The 25,807-nt window shown below is 38.2% G+C and overlaps 1 protein-coding gene across 4 annotated transcripts in view; it reads right to left on the reverse strand.

Moving 5' to 3' along the window:
* Nucleotides 1-25,807, reverse strand: part of TRAPPC9 (trafficking protein particle complex subunit 9) — a 442,295-nt gene that overhangs the window by 285,249 nt on the left and 131,239 nt on the right. For all 4 annotated transcript variants that reach the window (XM_085053644.1, XM_085053643.1, XM_085053645.1 and 1 more), the window contains 2 exons: nucleotides 11,331-11,473; nucleotides 982-1,092 (listed from right to left, as the gene is read on the reverse strand). In XM_085053644.1, the coding sequence (XP_084909770.1) occupies nucleotides 982-1,092; nucleotides 11,331-11,473 (254 nt within the window). The remainder of the gene's footprint in view (nucleotides 1-981; nucleotides 1,093-11,330; nucleotides 11,474-25,807) is intronic.

The raw sequence follows: 25,807 nt of genomic DNA on the forward strand, positions 1-25,807 counted from the left end.
TGTCTATTGCTTGTAAAGTAAAATTCAACCTGAGTTTGAGTCAACACATTTCCACTTGGTTGTGCTCTGGGAGTCACCAAGGCAAAAAGTATTCCAAATTTACTGCTATTTTACCTATCCTGTAATTCTTTTTGACAGCTGCATTCCTTGCAATTAACATGGCTTGACTTTGAGCTTAATATTCATACAGGGGTTTGCAGACATGAAAGCAACTCTCTTTAACTCAGTTTCTCAATTACATGACTTTAAAAAGTGCAGCTCAACTCTCCCAAAGCAGAGAGCAGTGCAGGGAGCTCCTGACCCAAAAGCAAGATTCCCTTTTTCACATTATCACCTTTTCTAAGATGAAATTGGAATCCAGATGGAATGAGGATAAACCAAGCAACCCCAGGCTACAGGCAGCAGCAGGAATCCTAGGCAGGTATGTAATGGCAAATAATGGTTAATAATGAGCTGCACATCACACTCGTAGGGCTGTAAGAATCAATGCTCACAACAGCCTACTTGAGCTGAAATATATTTTCCTGCAGAGATTGGAATTGCTTTTGCTTCGATTCTATTTTTTCTGCCTGTAGTTTTCTTGGTTGGAAAAGTGATGAAATGGCTGGGGAGCCACGTAAAGAGAATTTAAAACTAGGAAAGGATAACAAACTACTGAGATCAGGTTTTAACACCAGGATTACATTCAGGGCACATAAATTACATCCAAACACTCTACAAAAACAGGTGAAATGAGCTGTACACCTCAGTACCAACTGTTCTGTATTTTGTTATTTTCAGCACTACCACATGCAGAGCCAAAATACATTTACTTGAGATATTGCTAAAACTTAGTGATGCACCTTAAAGAAAGCAAAACTTTGATATTCTTTGACATGTGTTCTACGTTTAAAAAGAAAACCAGGTCCCCAAATGTCACCAGTTGTGTATAGACAAAGAATAGGATTAAAATCAGGCCCTTTAAACAATGAAAGCTCTCACCGCTGACATTCCCCAGAATGCAGAATTAAATCTTCATTGTTCCTGGCACTGATTGTCAACTCGTGCTCTGTGGAATTGAAGACATCAAGGAGGAGGTGACACTGCCGGGTGCTGTTCAGATGGAGAGGAAAAAACACAATTTCAATAATAATGTTATTATATGTCTATAAAACTTAATATTTATACACCAGTGTAAATATACATGCAAAAATACATACATTCACATAAAGGTTTTATCTCCTACTCCAATTATAAGAGTATTCTTATATCTTAGAAAAAAAAATTAATAATTCAATTTTTTTTTTTTTACTAAAACTAAGCAGAAGGGTACATCCTAAAGAGAAGCACTCCCATGACAATTCTGACTTGCACAATATCACGCCCCATAGCATTTGATCACCTGTCTATATTCTCACTTTGCAGCTTTCAGATTCACTTCTGTGGAGAAAGCCACAGATTTTTTTTTCCAGTTCTTTGACCATTCCCATAAAAAAACTTTATTCTTTTAAATTACCTAGACATTACCTCTTTAAGACACAAATTTGCAAGCAAAAATTTAAATTGGTTTAAATTCATTGTCAAGGAGCAATTCCATTTCCATGGCTTGTCTAGAGAGCAAAGCAAGCTGGCAATTAAAGCACTTAACCTCTAGAACAACTTCTCTGAGAGGGAGAACTCTCTCCCTCTGTAAGACAGGCAAACACAGGCATTTCTCACAGAAAAACTTAATACTTGTCAGCTACTATCCTTCAAATTCAACTTTCCCCAGAAGCATTTCAGATAAATACACCAACTGCATTTCTGGTAACCTCAGAAAATGATACTGACAAAGTTACAGAATAGAATACTGCAAAAGTTCATTCTAATCAACTTTTTAATTATAATTAATATTCTTTTATAATATTTACCAATCTTATTAAGTTACTATTAATAGAATTATTGATTTAATAATTTAGTTACTATTTAATACAATAAAATGTTCATGTTTTCAATTAGTATTTTATTCTAATTAATATTCTGGAAAATTTTATTCTAATTTACGAACTTTTCTTCCTTGTGAGACTAAGCAGAAATAGCAGCACTGGTGATAAAAATATTACCCACATGAAAATTTATTGGAACCAGGTACCAAAACACCAAATCAAATCATACAGCTGCAATAATGCTTTACAAATCTATCTGAAATTCAAAACTTTCTAAGAAGCTACTGAACAACACAGAACTATCCCCAGAAGGGAAGAAAGAGGAATATGTTGGTGAGGTGAGAGTTGTCACAGCCATCCTTCAGCAGCACATTCAAGATACACTTGTGTGTCTGGCGCAACCAAGAATATTTAATTAATTATTTCTACTTTTTACACAATCATTTGCAATTATAATTACAATTACAAGGAGGAAATGTTCTGCCAACCCTTGAGCTGGGAACACTCCCAGGACAAGCCCAGGAGGTCAAGGTTGAGGTGACAAAGTGACAAAAATGTCACCTGCAGCCAGGCACTGCAAGACAAGCAAGCACTGCTGGGGTCTATAAGCAAAAATAAAAAGCAAAAGTGGGGGTGGAGGCTTTTTTAATATATATTTGAAGAGATTTCTCTCTCTTTGTGTAAAATCCCAATGACTACTAAAGGGGATGCAGGAAGGCAGCTGAGTGCCTGAAGCAAACATGTCAAAATTCAAGAATTTAGAACAAATAAGGAGCCATGGCTCTTGTTAGAAACTTCCTTAGCAACTCACAAGAAAGAAATAACTGGAAGGGCAGTACTTGAGCCAGTTACCAGAAAGGAACAAAAAAGAAAAGAGGGAAAAGCTTTTATCTGCTTCTGCCTCATCACTGGGAGAGTGGGATGAGATCTGTGAAGTCTCAGAAACTTCTGCATCTCCAGTAGATACAACGTGATGATCTGGAAGAGAAACTTTCAGTGTAGATGAAGTTTACAGAACTCAGTAGGGAAGGAATTTGTTATTTCTGCCACAATGAACCCAAACAACTGTCTGAAACAACATCCACGCCTCCTGCAATATCTTCTGGCAGCAGAGGCAAAGTTTTGCAAATAAAACAATTCATGCCACAAAGGACCTACACAAGCAGCCACCCTTCAGGACTAAACAACATCACTGATATTAAAAATTCCCAAATATGAATTATTGAAAATTATTCATCATCATGACATTTATTTCCTCCCCTTCCAACACGACACAAAATAGACGTGTAGGAGAAATAATTCTTTCCCTGTCAATTTTAAGTTGATTCTACAGGGAAATCTTTAAGTAAAAAAATAAAAATCAAAGTTACAGAATTATTACAGTACCTTGGAAACTAAAAAGAATAAGATATTAGTGTAAAAAAATGGAAAGTAACATTAAGACTGTAGAAAAAGATAGCACTAATTCTTCAGAGCAAATACAGGACAGTATCAAAGAGACTATTACAGCAATGGAAACCAAACACAATTAAAAGTTACAAAAATATTTTAATTTAAACAGCAAGCTTCAAACAGAAGCTGAGTCCAAGTAAGGAAACCAAGAAAGCATAAGCTCTGGAAAATCAGACATAATGCTAAAAAAAAAGTTTAAAAGAAGAAAATAGAAACCCTGAAGTTGTTGAAGAGCAAGGTGCTAACGATCTGAAAAGTGGTAAGATTTTTTCCTTTTTTTAACATTCTACAATCAGTAGGACTGTGTAGAACTCATGATGCTGAGCTATGAAAGTTCCAAGCAAACAAAGATTTAACAAGAAAGCCAAATAATTAATCTAGAATTTCCCTACAGTAGAACATACAGAAGGTCATCCTTTGCAAGACAGGAATTAAAGAACCTCAGTGTCAGTAAATGAGATTTGAGAGGCAAATCATGTTCATGTAAGTGTGATAAAGGAACTCCAGTGAGATTTTGCCAAACTCCTATATCTGAGTCCAGGCAGCAATGTGTTACTTAAACCAAGCTCTTTACCAGAGAATTTCAAACATCATATTGTTCTAAGGATGTTAAATCTTGGACCACTAGTGCTGACCTCAACACTATGTAAATTAGTTTATTTTAAAGTGTGCCAGCTTAAAACAAAAAAACCCTTTAACCACTCAAAATAATAAATGGATCTAAAGTTGATTAAATAATATACCATAATGGCCCACTGACATGTTTGGCAGAGAAACAGCAGTCCTGAGCCACAGATTTCTGGAACTGAGAAAGTCTTGCCCACATATAGACAATTTATTCTCCTATTTTCAAACTATCCACCACCATATAAAAGTTTACAGAAAAAATTTAATTGGTTGTGGAGGGTAGATTTTGAGTCCTCCAAGTTTAGTTAGTTAGATGCTAATTACCATTCACCCCAGAGAAGGCAGAGAACATCATCTCCCACATTTCATCCATTGTGAATGGTCACCACTGGTTTCCCAGCCTTTTTTAGAGGTCATTTTGCTATTATCAGCTCCTTTTTAAAGTTTGGGTTGAATACATCACAAATAAGTCAGTTTGGTTGGTTTGTGGTTTAGCATGGTATCAAACATACAATATGAAACCATCAGCAGCTGTACTGAATCATGTACAGACACCAGGATATAGAACAAAACTGCTTAAAAGGGTTTTACTCTTATTCCCACCTAATGGGAAGGAAGTAAGTCTGGTTCAAAAAAGTTGAGCCAACTGAAAATCACAGCACCTGAGCATTTTTCCAGTTTGATAATCTTCCTTATTTGTTCTTGATGTTTGCTTTTGAAAAATCTTCCCTAAATGTTCAAGATTTTCTTTTACCAGTGACACAAAACTTCAGAAAGTTGTACAGGTAAAAACTAGAATTACAATGAAACATTTTTAGTAGATTATCATCCCAAAATCTCAGAGTAACAAGCAAATTAAAGTCAATACTGATATAAAACAATAAACACTAAGAAATGCTATTTTTAATTGGAAATTGAATTAATTAAACAGTGTCTTAGAGCTTTATTGCATAAATGAATTTCTGTTATCCTCTGCTGCAGAACTAAGAATATAACACAAGCAAAAGTTAGCAGCACAATGAATCATGCTGTATTTTTAAAATCGTACAATGCCAGTTACAGTTCCAAAAACAGTCCCAAAACCGGGGCCATGGGAACTTCAGGCAAGTGACAATTACACTGTGATCTAGAAATCTCTTTCAGGAGGATTGTGATTACTTGAAATGACAGCAGAGGACATTCTTCAGTAGCACTGAACACAGAATTAAACCCCAAATGCAGCTGCAGTGATGGCTCACTTCAGTGAACAATCTCACTGCAGTTCTGTCTCCAGCTTCCTTTTAAAGTCACTTTAAACAAGAAACTCTCGGGGGGTTGCCAAGTTTTCTGCATCCTGACTCATCTCACTTTACCATCAACTGAAATCATGGAATATTTTCATGCCGAGGCTTTTTTAAAATTTTTTTTCCCCTTCTCTTCTGTTTTCTTTGAACAGCCATCGTTACTCAGAATGGAACAGCAGACAGGGAAGAGAAGCTTTGGCTCTGATGACAATGGGGTGACAGGTGACAACCTTGTCCTCCAAAATCCACTGACCAACACAAAGAGCAACACAGTAGAATGACCTAGAGCACATCTGTTGGTGCAGCTGTGTCTTCACTAGGCTCTTCTTTAATTCAATTTTTAATAAATTATCTAAAAATGAAGTTTTCAAGACTAACTTCAGAAGATTAAGTCAGTTTATCCACCTTACTGGCAAAAGGTCTTTTCACACATTCCACGAAGCATCCTCACCTGACTTCTCCCAGTTGTAAACCTTTTCACTTATGCTAAATATTCCCAGCACTTCTATAAATATTTGCAGATTTATGTTCTCACATCTTTGTGTTTCAAACCATACATATTTAACATTTTGATCTCAAGAATCGATTCTCTCAATCTGTAAGCTTTCTGCTGCTCCCTCATGAACCCACTGAAATGTTCCACAATTAGCAGAAGTTAAATATCTCTGATTACCAAGAAAATTTAACTATTGGATGTAACCTCCCACGTGTCATGAGCTACCACTCAGTAGAATCTATATTGAGCTCAATAGTGTGTAAATGAGGAATATATTTTAGAATGACATCCAGTCCTGAGAACATTAATATAAATCCATTGCTTGACAGATTTTTCTAATGATTTGTCATTATAATTGCACCAAATGAGAGCTTTATTTGCTTTATTTAGTTGAATTTGCCTGGTTCCCATTTTGACTGACTTTTATTAGTAGTATTTTCAATTACCAAAACAGTGAATTTAAAATTAATTATTTTCTCCAGGAAGAAACATCAGATCCCTTTGAACTAGTAATATCTCAGTCCTCCTCCAAACTAAACATCTTGCTCTTCAAGCACCCAAACAAAAAGTTTTTCTCCACCTTCCAAAGCTCTATGACATTTTGAAATACTAAGAAATAGAAGACTATAAACAGCTGCCTAACAGTAGGTGGTTGATTCTCATTCTGAATGTAGCAAAAGTGAACATTTCATTTAAAAATCTGGCTATATAAAACCAAGAAGGGTTTCAGAAAATGCTGCATAAGTTTTTATCACGTAACAGAAAGGCACAGCTGATGAAAAATGCTGTTTACTCTTTTCCTTGTATAATTTGTAAATATATAATGATCAGGATTTCTGATCCAAGCCCGACGTGTTGCCCTTTATTGTAGTGAAAATAGGGGCAACCTTGGAAACTGGAATGGAAATTCTGAAATTACGTCTGATTTTATTAAACCTCAGAGTTCTACCCACCAAACTGAGGAGCTCCTGAAAACTTTCACCACAGCCAAGATACATCTCTGTCTCCAAACCCTCAGTGAAACCCAGTTGGAAAAACTGCATCCCAACTTTAAATAAAGAAACAATGAGAAATCTCAGACTAGGGAGCACACTGCAGGCTCTGCTATGAACTGATGCCTTCTTGACAAAACCAAATCATTTCATTTAATGATCTACATTAATGACACACAGGAAAATTACCTTGAAGCTATGTTAGATGAACTAGCACTTTTAATCTAACAGTGTCAGACCTGCTACAACTCCATTTTTTTTCTCTGACTCAAGTACAAGAACTCAAGAGTCTAAGGCTCAGTCCTTTCCTGAAGAGATCTGCAGCTGATGCAGTTTTGAGATAGGAGGGAAAGTATTCTGCCCCCCAAAAAATTAAAGATTTTAAAAAATACCTTGTTTATCATCTTGAATTTGTGGAATCTACAGGTAAGAATAGTATTAAATATCTGATTCCTGACTTTGCTTGAATGTGAAGGCACCATCCCTGCCACACTGAGGACTGACTTCACCTACAAATTCAGACTGTCTCACCCCATTTGTAATAAACAAGGTCACAATGTTCTGGCCTTTGTAGGCTCTTCTTTAGACACTTTTGTGCTGATGGCACAATGGCAAGGGACACAAGGAGACCCCAGCAGGTCTGTCACAGAGTGCAGAGCACACCTTCCTTCAATTCTTGTCACATGTGCAGGGTTTTTCTGGCATTTCTTAATGCTCCTTTATAAAGCCAATAAGGAAGGACATTCAGTGCCCATGAAAACTGGCAGATAACACGTTTGAGAGAAACAACAGGTAAAAAAGGAAATAATTCAAGACAACCTAGACAGCAGAGAGCTAACAGGATATCAAAATGAAGAGGAGACTCACACAAAACCATCAACAGAATGTTTCCTTACAGTGAACCATTTGCATCCCATCCCCACTGGCAGTCTGGGATCAGATCATGGGATCCCCACTGGAATTCTGGAACCTGCTGGTAACTGCCCTAGAACCACAGCAGGAGTTCTGGGGCTAAGCAATCCATTAACATGATATAGCCAATTACCAAAGACAATTAGTACTTTTAGTACTATACAGTAATTTTACTATATAGATGTATCTGCATGTTTTGATAAGTAAGTGGTTAAACAAGTAGATCAAGGGCTAAACAAGCCCTTCAAGATTTCTTTGAGCTGCAGACAGACTGAGAGAACTTCCAACATATCTGAACCAGATTCAGGTGTCAGGAGAGCTGAGATCTGAACCAGAATTACACAATAAATCAGGTAAGGGCTGTATCCAACCAATCTCAACACCTCCATAGCCAGCAGAGATAAAGGTTAAAAGGATCTGTTGTCATGATCAAACTTATCCTAAGACATACTGAAGATGTGGTTAATGAAAGTTCTCCCCATGAGGCAGAAGCTTGTGCATGAATGGAAGATATAATTTTGCTTAGATATTTAAAGAAACAAAAGCCAAGCCCAAATCCCCAGTTGTTTCAGTGATATTTCCTCTGCATTTCTGCTCAAGCAGCTAAATAGAAGAAATAACAATTAAGTTTGGAAGACTTTGCCATAAACCATAATCTTTATGTTACAATGAGGGGGGTGAAGTGTTTTCATTAACATTTTTCCTGCGGTTTGGTTTGGCTTTTTTTTCACTAAAGGCCTAAGGGAAGAATCAATGCTCAATTTTTTTTTTAGTTTGCTTTGACTTTTTAAGCCCAGGAGTTAGTAAACTAACATTTCTTACTTTTGTGGAGGCAAAAATGTAAAATAATAACAATAAAATGAAAAAGAAAAGGCAAAAATTGAATCCAGATAATGAATGCAATGATAACTTTCATTCTGAAATGACAGCTAAGAAGGTAAATTATAAAATGCAATTTCTTGTAATGACTAAACAAAAATAGCACCTCAGACAGTAATTAAGCAATGAAGTCTCAGTTATAAGCCACAAGGAAATCAGATCTGAGTTTTTAACAGAACAAGCAAAAATAGAAAAAAATTAACTTTTAATTTGCTGTCATTGTGTCTCAGATATTGGCAGAGATGATCAACAGTAAAAAAACTAACTTTGTTTCCTTTAATGATGAACAGTTCTCCTTAGCAGATTGGGATATACATTTCTGCCATTTTTCACTCTAAATTATAATACCAAATGCCATGACTTCTCCTTCAGATGGAGAATCTGCACAGGGATGCACAAGACTAAAGGAACAGTGTCACAGATCACTAAAGCCAAAAACAGGGAACAAGCACTAAGAGATAAGAAAAACTTAACACCAAAATGCATTCATGACTTAGCAAACAATATACATCCAAAGCAACAACAATAAAAAAATTGAACAGCCTTTTGACAGGTCTGGCAAGAAAACATTTCTGAGAGAAATGTAAACATTACAGTATTTTCCTCCAACTCAGGAAAGCTTTTAGGCACCCTTAAAAGCAGCCACATCTTTAGCTACATCTCCAATCAGCAAACCACTGAAAGTTTCCACTGAGTGCTGCTCAGTGTGATGAACAGGCAGAGGATGAAGCAAACACACACAATGTGAGCTGAAGCACTTGGCTGAATTGGAGCCTCTATATTTAGCACACGACGTGTGAAACTCTGCCCTGCTGAACACATGAGCTCTACCTTTGAATTAGCAGCTCCATCTATTTTTAAAGATTTCAGGATTAAACACTTTCCCCACATCATGAACTCCTGAGAGCAGATTGACGAGGCAGGGGTAGCACAACCTGGTCCTGCACAAAACACAGCTGGGGAAGTAGAGCACAAAAGGCAAATGTCCCAACAAGGGGGAGTCAAATCAAAGCATCAAGTTGAATTTGAAGCTTTTATGGAAGGTCTGCAGCTTCACACCCAATCCACCCTGTAACTGTAAGACAGGAACTGCAGTGAACCGAAGAGCAGTCCTGCTGTCCATTAAAAATATACATTATGAGAGTATGGAGAGCTATTTTGACACTGAATGGAGGGGAATGGGCATTCAAATAATAAATGAAATCTGGTTATTTTAACATGTATAATGATTGTTCTTGAAAACTATTTAAAGTTCATGCTGTGGTACTTCCAGGTTGGTACAGAGAGATCACTTATTCAATCTTGAAAACCTTACAAAGAAGACTGTGCCATTGCAGGAATGAGACTCTGAACATCATTAAAAAGGTTTCAGAATTTTACAAACAGTTGTTCTGGATACTGTGTTCTGACTTTGCCAAGCTGCATTACATTTGCTTTACTTGAGCAGTTCCTAAAAGAATAAAACCATGCCTATTATGTTACACTGTCAAGCAGCAAAATGCTCAAGAAACTTTCTTACTAATAGAGCCATATGGTTTTATAAGAGCTGGACACAAATGACTCATTAAAACTAATCTTGTTTGTCTCATTTTGGAATATTTTCTTAAAAAGCTATTGCAGTGTTTCATTATCTTTGCCTAAACTAAAATTCCCTTGCTATTTGCAAAGGTCATTATTTGCTGTATTGCCTGTTGTGAAAACAGAATCCATCCCTCTTGACAGTGCCATGATTAAAAACTCACTCCCTTGTCAGTCATCTTCCCTTCAGCAAGACCAGCAGCTTCTTTAAACATATGCTTTAGCACAATTCCCATCTTATCACTCTTCTTGCTCCAGATTCTCCAACTTTTCTTCACGTTCAAGGCTAAAACTTTCCTTGATGCTTTACTTCTGCTCACAGCCCTGTTTTTCAGGCTATGTTGATACCATAGGCTGTCCATCCATCCATCCATCCATCCTTGGACATTTCTGCCATGGTATGATACTGGTGACTCAGTTCTTTCCTTTGAAAATGAAATATTCACCCAGTATCTCCTAGACTGATATTTCCTTCTTGCCTATCTTTAGATTTTTGAAAAGGTCCTGGGCCCAGCAGGAATCCCTTGGATCAATTAAGTTCCTTCTCAACTAATATTAGTGTTGCATACATAACTGCACTGAAATAATCTCAGAATTTAAATAAAACAAAATTCTTCCTCCCATTGTGCACAGGGTTCTTTTTTTACAATCATCCTACTAATTATTAAAACTGATTGCACTCAGTGGCTGATGAATTTTATTCAAACAGATTTTCATGATCACATTTGACCACCATCATGTTGCCCCAATTTTTAAAACCCACTATGACAGGAAACTTCTCTAAGTTTTATGAGAGAACAATCACCAAAGGTGAGTCTAGTCACAAGTAATTCCTCACATCCAAAGACAACCATTTACACCTGCATTTGGGTAAGATTCTGTTATAAAAACACCAAACTCTGTAATGCACAACACACCACAACTGCCAAGAGAGAAGACAAAAAAATCATCAAACTGTACAACAAACATGACATACCTGTCCCTGCTAAAATAAATCACCATGAAAAGATGTCTAAACCTCACAAGCTGTTGAACGCACGTGAATTGCTTCAACAAACTCCTCAATGAGGAATTCTGAAAATTTTTCATGTAATACTTTACCTACATGTTGCTGATGATATTGAAAATGTTTCCAATATGGTCTTTAAGTTAAATTCAATATAACAGAGACAATGAGTGAGATTTCAGGAGTCAAGGCAAGGCTCACCTTGTTGCTGGCAGGGTACTGATGCGAGTGAAGAAAACAGAAGGCTCAACCTCCACGTGGAGACCCAGGGCAAGGCTCCTGTAATATCCTTCAGCATGCCCTGGACCACCAGAGTACTTGAAGTTCAGAATGGCTTCCAGTGTCTAGAGGAATAAAAGTCAATTCCTTGTTAGCTGTTTTTCACTACTGTGCATTTCACAAGTTCAATTAAATTAGGCCACAGAAGTGATTTGCAAATTTGCTTTCCTATCCCATCCGTTCTATTATCTCAGGAAAAAAGGCAATCTAACAAATAACTGCAGCTTAGGCAAACAGTTGCCTAATCCTTTTAAAAACTAAACAGTGCAGCACAAAGTCAGCTGGATTTCCCTTTACATAATTCCTCTCCATACCACATTCAACATTGAAAAAATTAAGATCTTGTTTTGCTTAGAAGGGTTTAGGGCTTATTAAATACTACACTTTCATAGTCTTGAAAAATATTCACCACTTCATCATCCACAAAATCAAATGGAAAAAAAGTTTTGGCGCAGATAAAGATTATGCCAAGCTAAAGGAATCTGGTCTCTCAACAAGTCACTGCAAACTTACTCTCACCTCCATGAACTGACAGATTAAAAAACACGTAGTTGCATACACCTTGTCTTTCTTTGGGTTCATTTTAGAGGAAATGGCTGGTTAGTAAATATAGAATATGATTCTCTAGCATGAGTCTTATGCACTCATTGCTCTCAGCAGCACTGAGGCTTTACTTCTGTGATGAAATTTGGGGCTTTGTGTCTTTTCCCTCCATGAACAGCAAGGAGAAGCTTCCCAGCACAGCCCCCATGTCATCGTCAGTGTTGAAGCTCAGAACAAACCTTTGATTGATCCAAACAGATTATTCACCACCTCTTCTTTCATTATGTTCCTGAAATATAATTTGCTGGAAGCAAGGTGAGAATTTGGGAAGTGTCACTGGATTTTTTCCCCTCAGTTTATATTCTGGTCCTTGGGCAGCTGCTGCTGCCACATCTCAGAGCAAGGACACAGGCAGTGCCAGCCTCTGATGTCCACCCTAAGATGGACATCACAGATTATGTTGAAATCTATATCTGGAAGGACAGACACTTCTTAAAAGGGTTTAAAAACAACACCAATTTTGTCTTTGTTTGGCTTTTAGCTCATTCGTTATAAAAAAAAGCAAAAAACACCAAACCTCAAGTCAACAACTTATCCAGGAAAGCAAATCTATTTATCAGACACCATCAACCCTCAGATAAGAGCACTCTGCCTTTCAGCTGAAGATTTACAAAACAATTTATGGGACCTGTTAGTTTTTTTCATAAGCTCCAAGGAACAATTTAAGGATTTTCTAACTTACAAAAAAAACCCATTTCTGTTTGATACCATTCTGTTTATAAAACTGGCTGAAGGAAAAGAAATAGTATTGCTTTCTTAAAATAACCACAATCCAGTGATTTCAAGAATACCAAAATCAAGAGCCTAATGTTTTGCTGCATGTGTGCACTTAACTGTTCTGCCTATTTCCAACTCGCTTTTAAGTGGGCTAATTTTAATTCTTAATTTAGTTTCATTAAAATTCATGAGTCACCTTACAATACAAATAAAACCCTTCAGTGGGCACTCTGGACATACCCATCCACTCTGTTTATGTCAATTCCTAATTTGGAGTTAATGAACTCAAGTTTATGTTATGTCAGGAGAGCTAATCAATATTAAACACAAAAATAAAAAAGCACAAACCCATTCAAAACATACTTCATCCTAATTAACCAGCTGGACCATTTCATAAAAATCAGAGCCAGGCTCTGTAAGGACAGGGATCTGACACTACTTACATGGTAATGTGAGAATGGACTTCAATTTCAATTAGGACATGGTGAGAACTCTAGGCATGTTGTGTTATTGCTGGAATGCTCACAGTATCCTGCTGGGAAAAGCTCCACGGTCCATTCCACACAGGACCATGGCACAAAGGATTTTGGCACAAAACCTGCATTTTCTACTGTTTTATCAGGCCCAGACCCTTGATATTACAGGTAAACACGTAATAGATGTTAGCTTGAAAAGTCACAGAGCATCACTACTCCAGATTCCAGCCCCTTACCATCCCATATCAAGTGAAAAACCTCCAGGAAAAAGGTGAAAAAATGCAACTGTTATGTGCCACTGATGAGCAGTGAACCATCATCATCTTGGTCTCTGTTGCAGTGAGGAATTTGTGAAAGAAACCCTGCTGATGATGCTGGGTCTCCCCCAAACCCCACAGGAGAGAACAGGAAAGAGGAAACCCAACCATCTTCTATTAATCCAGGCAGCAGCAGGACATCCCTTCTCACCCAAAATGTGAGATTCAACTGAGGACATTTAACACTGAGGAGACAAGAGATTCTGAGAACTGCAGAACACCCAAACCTCTGCTCTTTCTCTGGCTGTGATAATTTGTAGGAGTCTATGAATGTGCAAATGCACAGCAAGAAAAAGCATCAGGCAGACTTTCCATCAGGACTGTAGATAGATGTGTAGGGGGAGAGCATGACTGAAGGAAATAATTTTTTTTTCAGGAGCCTTCAGATGATTAGAGAAAGTTTTATTCCTTAGGTTTTTATGTAATATGAACAACAAATTTGATCTCCTTTAAAATCTCAAAAACTACTCCACCTAGAATAGGGAAGATTGATTTTCTATCTCTATGATAGAAAGAAGAAATCCTACACTTTCATAAACTTACACATTTAAAATAATTTACCACTCTCTCCCACAGCACCTGCAGAGAAGAATGGCCACAGCCCCCAGTTTAAATGCTGTTGTATCTTCACTCCTCGTCAAACCTACACAAATCACAGTCTGAGCTGCAGATTCTCTTCATCCTTACAAATCCCAACAGCATCTATTAGATTTCTCCAAAGTGCATCATTGCAGACTGAAAACGAGATGGCAGGGTGTGACTGTGAACATCATTTCACCTGTAGATGATCCATAAAAAAGGAAAGAAGGGAAGGATGGAGGACACCAGGCTCTCAGGGCAGGCAGGAAAAAAGCCTATGGACAACTGTTGAACACATCTGAAATTCAGGAAATTTGAGAACCTGGGGGGATTCTTGTTTATAAAGCAGAGCTCCATTCTGGAAACTCAACAGTAAATATTTACTGTGATGGCTTTGGCTTGACAATTTTGTTGTGATTTCACTAGTTCTTCCTTCTATTGATGAAGAAAAGGAAACAAAAATGTTTCTGCATGTAAGTTCTAAATGAGAGATTCTTAACCAATGGCACCCACTATCAATGACACCTACCAGAAACATTCTACAGATAAACTATAAAAATTACTGGTTTAGCTGTTCACACATCCTCAAAACATATTTGGCATAGAGCTGGCACCAGTTTGTTCATGGAAATTATTCCTATATTGACTCTCATAATAAAATTTAAAGGAAAGTTAGAAAGGAAGTGCTGTTTGGTGGCACTAATGAAAAGCAAACCATTGGGCACTAAAGTTTCCTCACTCACTGCCAACAGTCAGCACCCATCTGCCAACACCTCAGTGGTGATTCTCAGCAGCCACACCTTTAAAACCGATTTTTAATTGTCCATTACACTGCAATCCACAACTCAGAACAAGTATTTCTACTGAATTTCTACCACAATACTTCCTACGCAGAAGTAAAGAGTAAAATCTAAAGAGCACTTCCATCTAATTCTACAGATTGTTGCTACTTATGCAAAAGCTGGAAGGTTACTGAGAACAGAAAATCTCCAAAACAGGCAATGACACACGAAATAGAGACAGGAATGGGGAAAGAGCAGAGGGAAGGACATTTCTTGTGCTGGGAAGTGAAATACTGTGCTCAGCCCTTTCCCTCTGCTTGTTCTGAAGAGAGGGATGAGTGACTGAATACCAAACTCAAGAAACTTTTTCCCCCCAAAAAATGTTCAAAGTTCTGCGTGGCAAATACCACTATTTCAGCTCAAGAAGTTGGCTTAGACCTAGAGTATGTCAAGGAACTATAAATCAAGGATATAGGGATCCACCTGCAGAGATGTAATCATTATATGCTCTACATGAAGGAAAATGAAATTTCCATAGTAGAACACAAAGCATTAGCCTAATTTAATATTAGCAACTCTCATAAGTAGACATTTTCTTAAGAAAAAATCCTTCAATATATGAAAAGCATTTAAAAAGTCATTTTCTTTTAAAAAAAATAATTAAAAAACAAGCTTAAAAAATTAAAAACTGTTGAACTGCAAAATTAGAAATAATCAACAAAGAAACTACCAACAATGAGAATATACACAGTGCATAAATTAGTACTCAGGAAACTAAAATTTACAGTGATACACTGTAAATGAGTAAACAATAAAATGTTTATATACTTTCCTCCTTCCTGATGGAAATTACTTTTATACATCTAAATTTTGAGGATTGTAAAATTTACCAGCCTGGAAACAGTTCAGGTCAGAAGCTCCTGGGGTGAATTCCTACATCATCTATTTTGCTTGGTTGATTTGTTTCTTTATGCTTTGCTTCTTTATCTCTAAACAATTTTACTGGCAATAATTGACTTTATCCCTGTGTGTATCTTGCTACTGGAAGAATCAGAAGATTGTGTTGTTATTATTTTTTTCTTGGACAACCAAGAAAAAAATACTCCACATACTGCTTTTTGGGCTTCAGAGAGCCAGGCAAGATTTTGTCCTCATTTTTTTCCAAACTGAAACATAATTTTTGAAATATTTATTATCAGTGTTTTCCATAATTAAATTAACAAATCACACTTTGTGAGAAAGGCTCACATACGTTGTGTTTTCAGGTCTTTTCTAAATTCCCTCAGTATAGTAAAAATGACACTAAGTAGATCTCAGCATTGACTACAAGATGAAATGTCAGTGCTACAGGCAGTTTGCTCAGAAACTGCAGATCCTGACTGCAATAACCACACTGAACCACTGCAGACTCCTCCTTAATAAATAACACTTCAAAACTAAAATCTAAGAAATAAAAAAAGCAGCATGAAGACCAGACTCAAAAATTAAACAAATTCAGAATATAATCTTTCCATTTTAGCTTCTGAATGGCTTCTAGAACACAATTCTCATTAATGAGTATAATTTCTCATGCGATTAGGGCTTGAAATTTGAAAAATAATTTATTCCAGGCATGCAATCTTCAAATACACCTTTCTTCCTTTGGAAAAAGAAATAGAGATTACTTGCCCAACTGTACACTTGATTTATTCCCACATCATATCATGCTCCTGACCTGCTTCTCACCCAAATTCCCATTAGCAGCACCGGCTCCACACATTCCTCAGTGTTCAGACATTTTTTCTGACTTTAGTCCCTTTTATCACCTGCTGCTTTTTGTTTTCTGGTTTGTTTGGGTGTGAGGTTTTTTTTCCTTAAACTTACTATAAGCCCCAATTTATTAAATCCTCTCTGCCTCCCTTCCCTCATTCCTCTCCTTCTCTGACCATTCCACTCCCATACTCTACTCTGACCAGCAATCAGTGATCCTCACCAGTAAAAAAAACAAAAAAAGATAATTAAAAATGTGCTTCTTCATCAGTTCCATCTTAAAAAAGGCACCAGAGGATCTGCCTCAACAAAAAAAATTTTCAATTTCTTCTACTGTGTGAAATGCTTAAAGAGCTTTGTGTAAATAAATGATGGATGAGGAATTTCAGCTGCCTAGCTGTAACTAATTAAATTATCTGGCAGTAACAAGGAGGAAGTGAGTTTCTCCAATTAACCACACTCCTTTCAAGGGCAGCAGGTGACCCTGGCAATGCCCAAGCTCCTGACAAAAGCAGAGATGGCCCCAAAAACATGCAGTACTGGATCAAACCCAAAAAGGGCTTGCAAGCTAGAAGCTTTTAATCCAAGCACGTGGGAGATGCTGGTCCAGCAGTATTTCAGACAAAAATACAGTGCATGGAGCATAGCTGTATCTTTTTTTAAGGAAAAGGCCAGAAGGTGAGCATTGGGAAGGAAGTGGAGATGCTGAAAAGCTGAAACCATGGAAGATGAGACTCAGAAACACCAAGCTTCCACTTTGCAGCAATTTGTGAATGCAAGAGTGTGTCTATGTTTAGCATTGAGCTCAAAATCCAGTCCTGACATTTGGAAATGCAAACATCTCTGCCTGTGTATTCATCTGGCTATCAAAATTAATATAGATTAGCACTTTCTTGAGCTTTATTTATAATCATCTAACAAAAAAAATACTTGTCATTTTTATTTCTCCCTCTCATCACTGAGTCTAGAGCCCATGGTTTTATATGGTAACCTGACAAAGGATAAAGTCTGTACCAAAAAAAAGGGGTTTAAAGGATAAATTTGTGTAAAAAAGAATGAGGATTAACAGCAGTGCTGTGAGAAGCAACAGGTGCCTCTATGTCCATGGACTGAATATCCTCCTGCTCAGGAGGATAAAAGGATAAAAACCACTCCCACACTGCTCAACAGGAAAAGCAGAGACACTTCTGGCTAGCTTCAAATTCTATCATTCTCTGTGGGAGGATAAAAATCTACAATCTAACAGGGGAAAAAAAAAATCCTCCAGTTAAATGACAATAGCATCACGTGTTTATTCCTCCCTAAGGAAAGAACATTACTGGGATCTGACTGGTTTTGTGAGAGACACAACTCAGCATGCAGTCTCTGGATCCATCTCTTGCTGCAAAGCTCAGCCCTGAAGGATTTGGATCTTGATATCCTCAAAGCTTCTTCCATGCAGGAATTCACATCATTCCTTCACACTCAGACCTCCCTTTACTTGAAATACTGGTATTGAAATGACGTTAAGGAGGAGAAGTGGAGTGTATCAGCTGTGACAAGGACAGCATCAAGCCTTTGCACCTCACAAGGTTTAATTCAAGATGAGTATTATTCCAAAACTGAAAATAAATTGTCTTCCCTAATGTCTTTGGTGTCTGGTGAAATCTTAGGCTGCCCAAGAAAGGTTCATGCTAAGAAATGAAGATTAGAATTTGAACACATGAAAAAATATATATTAAGTTTTCTGCCTGTAGAAAACGCTCCACCATTGTTGATTTAAAATCAGTTTAAAAAAATAATAAATTGTTTCATAAAATGAATTTTTACATGAAAATTACTGGTGGGATAAGTGCCCAGCAATATCACAGAATCATGGATTCACTAAGGTTGGAAAAGACTTCCAAGATCATCAAGTCCAACCATTCATTGCACTCTCATTGGACAATATCAGTCTCTTCACTTACAGCTAACTAGTCTGATTTTCTGATACACAAAATATCCATTAGGTTTTTTGTATTTTTTTAAGTGATAAAACCTTTTTTTTTAGCTAAAATATATATTTTAAAGTATTACATTTAAAAATATTATATTCAAAAAATTTTATTTTTTAAAGAGAAATTACGCACCCAGGAAGGGGTAGAAAGCACTTAAACATTTCTCTGCATGCCAATCCTGAAGCAAATCTGAATCTACTGGAATACTTCATTGATCAAGGTAGAATTCCTAATTTTCCCCAAATAAGAAAAGGAGACTCTCCCTGTAGCTATTGTTCCTTAGAGCACCAAATAGTGCAGTAATTGATAGCAGGAGCCCTGATACATGCATTATAAAAAGGATATGCATATGTAATGATCTTGTAGTGCATATGTAATCATCCTCCAGGACCCAACTGCAGCACACACTCTCCAAGCTGATTTTTCTCCTCTGTATGCCATCAAAAATATACATGGCAACTAAAAAGCCATGATAAAATTCTGAACAACTGATTAAGCAATGAAATAAAACTGTGCTTCTGCAGCAAGTCAGACCTTTTTATATACAGCTACAAAGCCCACATTGTTATTCCTGTTAAGCTTCTTTGTCAGTGTAACACACAATTAAATGTAATTTTCAGCACACGTGTTAAGCAGGTGAATTTACACACCCAGTTCAGTGAACAAGGTGCCTGCTGTGCTGAGCTCTGCTGCAGTGTTACTCAAATCCCCCCAGTGCACACATGGACTTTCAGCAGCAATTCCTGCACCACACCAGAGTTTATGGAGCTCATCCATCCCCATTTCTGTCTAGTTAAACCCCTGAACAATGAAAGTGCTGCAGCTCTTTGTAAAAATAGCCCAGTGGCAATGACAAGTAGCTGAAGCTAAATATAGCTCCTGCAGGCATATGCTGGGAATTAAATAGTACATTTTACCCCTCCCCAATCCTAAATCAGTAAGCTTCAACAAGGAATCTCTAGTGAATACACACAGGAGCTCAATAAATCCCCCTTAAGCTTACAAGGCATATTCTGAATCTGTGCAGGCTAAAAATAGCCATGTTTATAATGAGAATGGAGATGTGAGCAGAATAATATTAAGTTTAAAGGCAGGCATGGTGTAGTCATTCTGCATTAACAAATAGGGTGAATGAAAGGTCACTCTGACAAACAGATACACAGGCTGACAGATAAAATATAATATCCAGCAATCTTGTACTGAAGAGCATTCATCTCTCATTAAACTCTGCACTTCCTAATTGCCTATTGCAGCCACACATTCACAAGTGATTTTGTGTGCATTTTTCAGCTGGAATACAAGTTGTTACTTCCCAAAGACAGAAGATAGGAATACACAGCATTATTCCCCTCGACAATATTCCCTCTTGGAGTTTAAATCCCCTCTGGAAATATTCAGGAAATATAATACATAATTCTTTTTGTTGTATTAATCACAGAATTCTGCCTTCTTTAATTAAAGGCAAATTGCATCCAGGCCTCCTGGGTCCTGCCACTGCAGCTGGATGCCCAAGGGGCTGATGCACATTCTCAGCTGCTGCAGAGGTTTTACCAGCACTGCTGACCACAGCTATCACAGCTATTCTTGGCTGAGATACAGATGAGAGATTAAATATAATTTAAACACAAGTAACTTTTATGTGGAACATTCCCATGGAGAGTTTTCTGTCTGCTGACACTAAACTGCAGAATCTGGTAGACAAACGTGTGCTAGGGAACAGGGCAGAGCTGCATGCTGCTCTGGGAGGATTGGAGGGAATGGAGGGGAAAACCACCATACATGTTCCTTGGTAGCTTCTCTGATTCTAAAATCACAGAATCAGAGATTGTCATCACTTGGAAGGGACCTTCCAAACCATTTCATTCCAAACCCCCTTGCATGGGGGGCACCTTCCACTATCCCAGGTGGCTCCAAGCCCTATCCAGCTGGGCCATGAACACTTCCAGAGATGTTGTAGCCACAGCTGCTCTGGGCAACCTGTGCCAGGGCCTCACCAACCTCATAGGAAAGAATGGTTTTGCTTGTATCTAAATCAAGCCTACTCTCTTTCAGTTTGAAGCCGTTCCTCTTTGTCCTGCCATTCCAGGCCCTTGTAGTCTCTCCCCATCTTTCCTGTCAGCTCCCTTCAGGTCCTGGAAGGCCACAATTAGCTCACCCTGAAGCCTTCTCTTTTCCAGGCTGAACAATCCCAATTCTCTCAGTCTTTCCTCACAGCAGAGGTGCTCCATCCCTCCCATCATCTTGGTGGCCTCTTCTGGACTTTCTTCAGCAGCTCCATGTCCTTCCTGTGCTGCGGACCCCAAGGTGGACACAGCCCTGCAGGTGGGGTCTGACCAGAGCAGAGCAGAGCAGAGCAGCAGCATCCCCTCCCTTGACCTGCTGCCCACACTGCTTTGGATAAATCCTGCCCTGACTCTGAAGCAGGAAGGTACAAAGAGAGAATAAATGCAGGGGCAGACACTGATGAACAAATCAGACACATATCCACACTCTTCCAAGGGGAAATTGCTCTGTGTGGAAACCAAGTGGCCAGCCTGGCTCTCCCAGCAACAATGATGCTGGGTGCCATAAAGAAGCATCACTGATTGTATTTCCTGACTGAAACCTGTTCACTCCACCCTGCAGGCAGCTCCCAAGAGTGAAGGCATAAATTGTGGCCAATCCCTTCTCACCAAAGGAACTCCCTGGTGAGAGGTGGATACATCCAAGATGAGGGCATAACAAAGAACATGTCTCCAGTGAAAGACCTCACATCGCGAAACCATAAATGAAATAACATATAAAACCAGTCACAATCCAGAAAGAACATCAGGAAAAACTAAAAACAAATACTGAAAAGTGACTCCCCAGTTCAGACTGACACATCTGCTCAGTGCTCCTGCTCATTCCCAAGCAGGTCAGCTCTTCAGTTCTGAGAGAGCGAGCACAGCGCTTTCTTTAACTGCTACACATCACATCTGGCTGCTCCAGACTTGGCAAACAAGTGTTCCCTTTCAGAGTATATTCTGAGTTAAGCAAGTGAGAATTTTACAAAGCTCTACGGAGCTGTTAAGGTCTGGTGAGGGTGAGACTTCCTCCAACCTTCCTACCACAGCAACACCTGAATAGGCTCATATACAGCAACCTGAAGTCCCTGGGTAACACCACAAAGTTATTGTCTTGTTTTTTTCATGCCAAACATTTCCACACAGTTTCACTCTTCCTCAACACAGCCCACACTTTCTCTTCCTTCTATTTCCACCATGTTTTTTATGAGAAAGGAGGGTAAGATTGCACACAAAGTGAGGTAGGGACAGAAAGAACTTCCTCATTTGTTCTCTATTCCTTTACTTTCTACTATTGTACTCCTAATGTCCTATTTGCCTTTGTTGAACATCTCATGCTTCCAAGATCTCTACCCTGCACAGCAATAGTTATTTGAGAGTCCATCACTGTGCATTTGGAATTGAGACTCCATTTTCTTCATGTGCATTACTTTAAAATGCACATGTGGATCAATGCTGATCTTCATCTCAAACTTTAACAAGCCACCTCTATTGCAGGATAAGCCTGTAATCCCCAAGAGCTGTTTTCATGTAGGCTACCCTTGATGTTCTTTGGCACAATCCTAATCACCCTAATACCCAGATCCTTTATGAGCACAACAGGCACAACACAATCCCAAGGAATTAGGCAGGAGATCACCCTTTAGTGTGTAAAAAGGCCATTTATTCTACTTTGAACCACTCCTGACTTGTGATGGCATCTTCACTTTTATGTCACAGCACACTTGTCTCTCTCAAGGAACATTTTGTCAGAGTCTCTGGGAGTTTTTTAGGAATCAAGAGAGCACTATCAATGACTTTTCCTTTGTTCAGGAGCTCAGAACATGCTTCAAAGAACTCTGACAGATTTGCTTACCATGATGCTGTCCACATTAAAAAAGCCCATTTCAATAGTATCCCACATCTGTACCTTATAATTAACTCTGCAGTTACATTTCTGGTTTTACCATATTTACCAAAAACAGGCATACAGTAATTGCATTAATTACTCTGCTTCCCCAATGGCAACATAAAACTCAGCTTGTCAAAATCAAAAACTTCTGAACCACCAGAGAACATGAAGATAATATTCTACACCAAGGAAGAATCACATGCATATCCCTATGGGCATAAGGTTTTACACAGATCCAAAGCCATCACCATTACCAAGTAAGAATAATCCAGAGTTTCTATTTTACAATGCAGGGATCCTTCCCATACAAATGGTTTCATTAAGACCTCAAATCCACTCACTGTTCAAAACACTCTGCTGAAAAACCAAGCTCCCTTCACTATGTGTATAATTTTTATTCATAATATTATTGTACTACACATTGAAGAAAAATTATACTCACACCGTAAAAGACAAAAATCCTCCTCTGCAATAACTGAAGTACCTTAAAAAGAAACAATGCATCCAGCAAATCAGGGGGGGGAAAAATCAATTGTAACACATAAGAGATCCTTGGAACTGAGTAATCTCATTTTTACATGAAAGCTCTCTGGAATTCTTGGGTTAAAGAATCCTCATTTTTTCAGTAATTCCTCTGATTAGAAGGGATAAGCCCAATTAGTGAATTTTCAGAAGTAGAAGCAAATGAAGAAAGGGGCTTTAAAACAGGAATGCTTGAACAACTTAATCTCTCGATCTGTTTATTCAGCACAGACATTAACGTGTAAATATGAGAGACTGAGCACTTCAGATTTTTCAGCTGCTACTTGGGTTGGAAATAGCAGCTCCAGTAGCACAATCCCTTTTAAAATCAGTGAAGTTACTGAGCTAAATTTGTCACTGATTTAATGAGTTTAATACAGAATGATTACTGCAAATTCCTAGCCCTTAATATGATGATCAAAACTAACAGAATAAGAAAATAGTGAAATTAGTTTTCAAGAACTAAGACTTCAGAAATTAAATCTGTCCTATAGTCTGTCTAGAAATGGATTCTTAGAGTTGCAGAACAGCAACACTTCCCATTCTGATGTATTTTCCTTCTCTCCCTGGGCAGGCTTTTTGAAAGCCAATATGCCAAGCAACTGAATATTCAGTCACATTATTAAAACACACAGCCAGTTCTCCTATAAACTCAGTGTATATGATTTCCTCAAGTGTTTCCCCTCAGTACAGGGAATTTGGACTTAGCTCTTCTGTAAACATAAGAAAAATTATTGCAGATATGAAGCAGACATAGACATGACACTAAAATGAATTTCCACTCTTCACTGACCCCATTTTGGCACAACTCAGCCAGGTGAACACAGCCTGTGCCAGGCAGCCCCAGTCCCACCTGCACTGAGGACTCCTGAAGGCTGAGAACATACTTCAAATTCTGTGAAGTTACCAAAAAACCAGACAGATTTTCCAGAGGCAAAGGTCACAAAGCAAATGAGAGGTGTAACAAAATGCTCTCTCAGAAATAGAAATTTATGAAGGGCTCGTCAGTGACAATTTGACCAGTCTGCAGCAAGTATTTGGTGCTGATTTCTGAGCTTCAGCTCACACAATACTTGAACCATCCCTGTTTTCAAGCTGCCACTACTGACACATCTGTATTCTTCACATAGATCAACAATGCTCTAAAAAGAACAGATCATCCTACAAAAATAACATTAAAAACAAAAAAAAGGGCTTAATTTGTGTTGTTCCTTTTGAGTTTTCTCCCTCCAAGAAAGTACATTCTCACAAGAGGGAGGGAGGGAGGGAGGGAGGGAGGAGGGAGGGAGGGAGGGAGGGAGGGAGGGAGGGAGGGAGGAGGGAGGGAGGGAGGGAGGGAGGGAGGGAGGGAGGGAGGGAGGGAGGGAGGGAGGGGAGGGAGGGAGGGAGGGGAGGGAGGAGGGAGGGAGAGGGAGGGAGGGAGGAAGGAAGGAAGGAAGGAAGGAAGGAAGGAAGGAAGGAAGGAAGGAAGGAAGGAAGGAAGGAAGGAAGGAAGGAAGGAAGGAAGGAAGGAAGGAAGGAAGGAAGGAAGGAAGGAAGGAAGGAAGGAAGGAAGGAAGGAAGGAAGGAAGAAGGAAGGAAGGAAGGAAGGAAGGAAGGAAGGAAGGAAGGAAGGAAGGAAGGAAGGAAGGAAGGAAGGAAGGAAGGAAGGAAGGAAGGAAGGAAGGAAGGAAGGAAGGAAGGATCCTAATACCTGATGTTTAAACCACTATTTTGATTTTATTAAGGGACCTAACTTGATTCCCAACCAAAGTGGTTAGCACACACTCAAAAAGATTACAAATGCTTATTTAAAAAACACACTGAGTCATCTCTGAGCACTTCATAAATATGCAGCAGGAAACTCCCAAACAGTGACTCATAACTTCAGAGGTTTACAACATAATCATGAATTTTCCAACTGTTACTCATACTCAATTAAATCCCAAGCAAAAACCATCCTTATTCTGTGAATTCCATTTGACCATTCCATTAAGCTCTGCAGAAATAAGAGCACAATGGGAAAATACAACCAAAACCAGAAAACTGGGAGGAGTGCTGATTCTTAACGGCTTACATGAAAACAGTATTTTGTATAAACACACATTGAGCATTCTTTACCTTACAACTGATGCCATGTGTAGCTTTTGTCTTTACCTTATTTTAAATGCAAGACTGAGGAAAACAAACAAACAACTTTGACAACTTTTTTTTTTTTTTTTTTTTTTTTTTAATCTAGAAAGAAGGAAAACAACATGCAATATTCCCCAAGTTTCTTCTCTGTAACTCTATCTCTGCACAACTATTTGAAGTTGTAACTCAACAATCCTGGCACACTCCTGGTTAGACAATGCACTGACATCTTCTAGCTACCTATTTCTACAGAATTAAGATACTAAGAATATATGTTTAATGGATTACTCTGCTAAGTATCACCATAATACTTCCATTTCATCTTGAAATGTATTTTTTTTTAACTTCAACATTATTAAAAATGTCATTACTGCAAACACTAGGATTTCAGTTAAATTAACAAGAACACCTTATAAATTAATTTTCCTAAATCTTAGTTAAATATTGGCTTTCGTTGTTAGAAATCATTTCACCAAAAGGCAAGTTAGTGTCTCCACAATGTAAAAACCACAGAATTGCTAATGCTTCCCATTTACTGCAGCAACACCAGCTAAAAGACAGGAATGATTTTTGGTATGATCCCATGCTACTACACAATTGTCAATAGTCAAAAGAAACACAGTCTCCCGC

The sequence above is a fragment of the Lichenostomus cassidix genome, chromosome 2, assembly GCF_008360975.1.
Source record: "Lichenostomus cassidix isolate B80296 chromosome 2, HeHo_3.0, whole genome shotgun sequence".
NCBI classification, from domain to species: Eukaryota; Metazoa; Chordata; class Aves; order Passeriformes; family Meliphagidae; genus Lichenostomus; species Lichenostomus cassidix.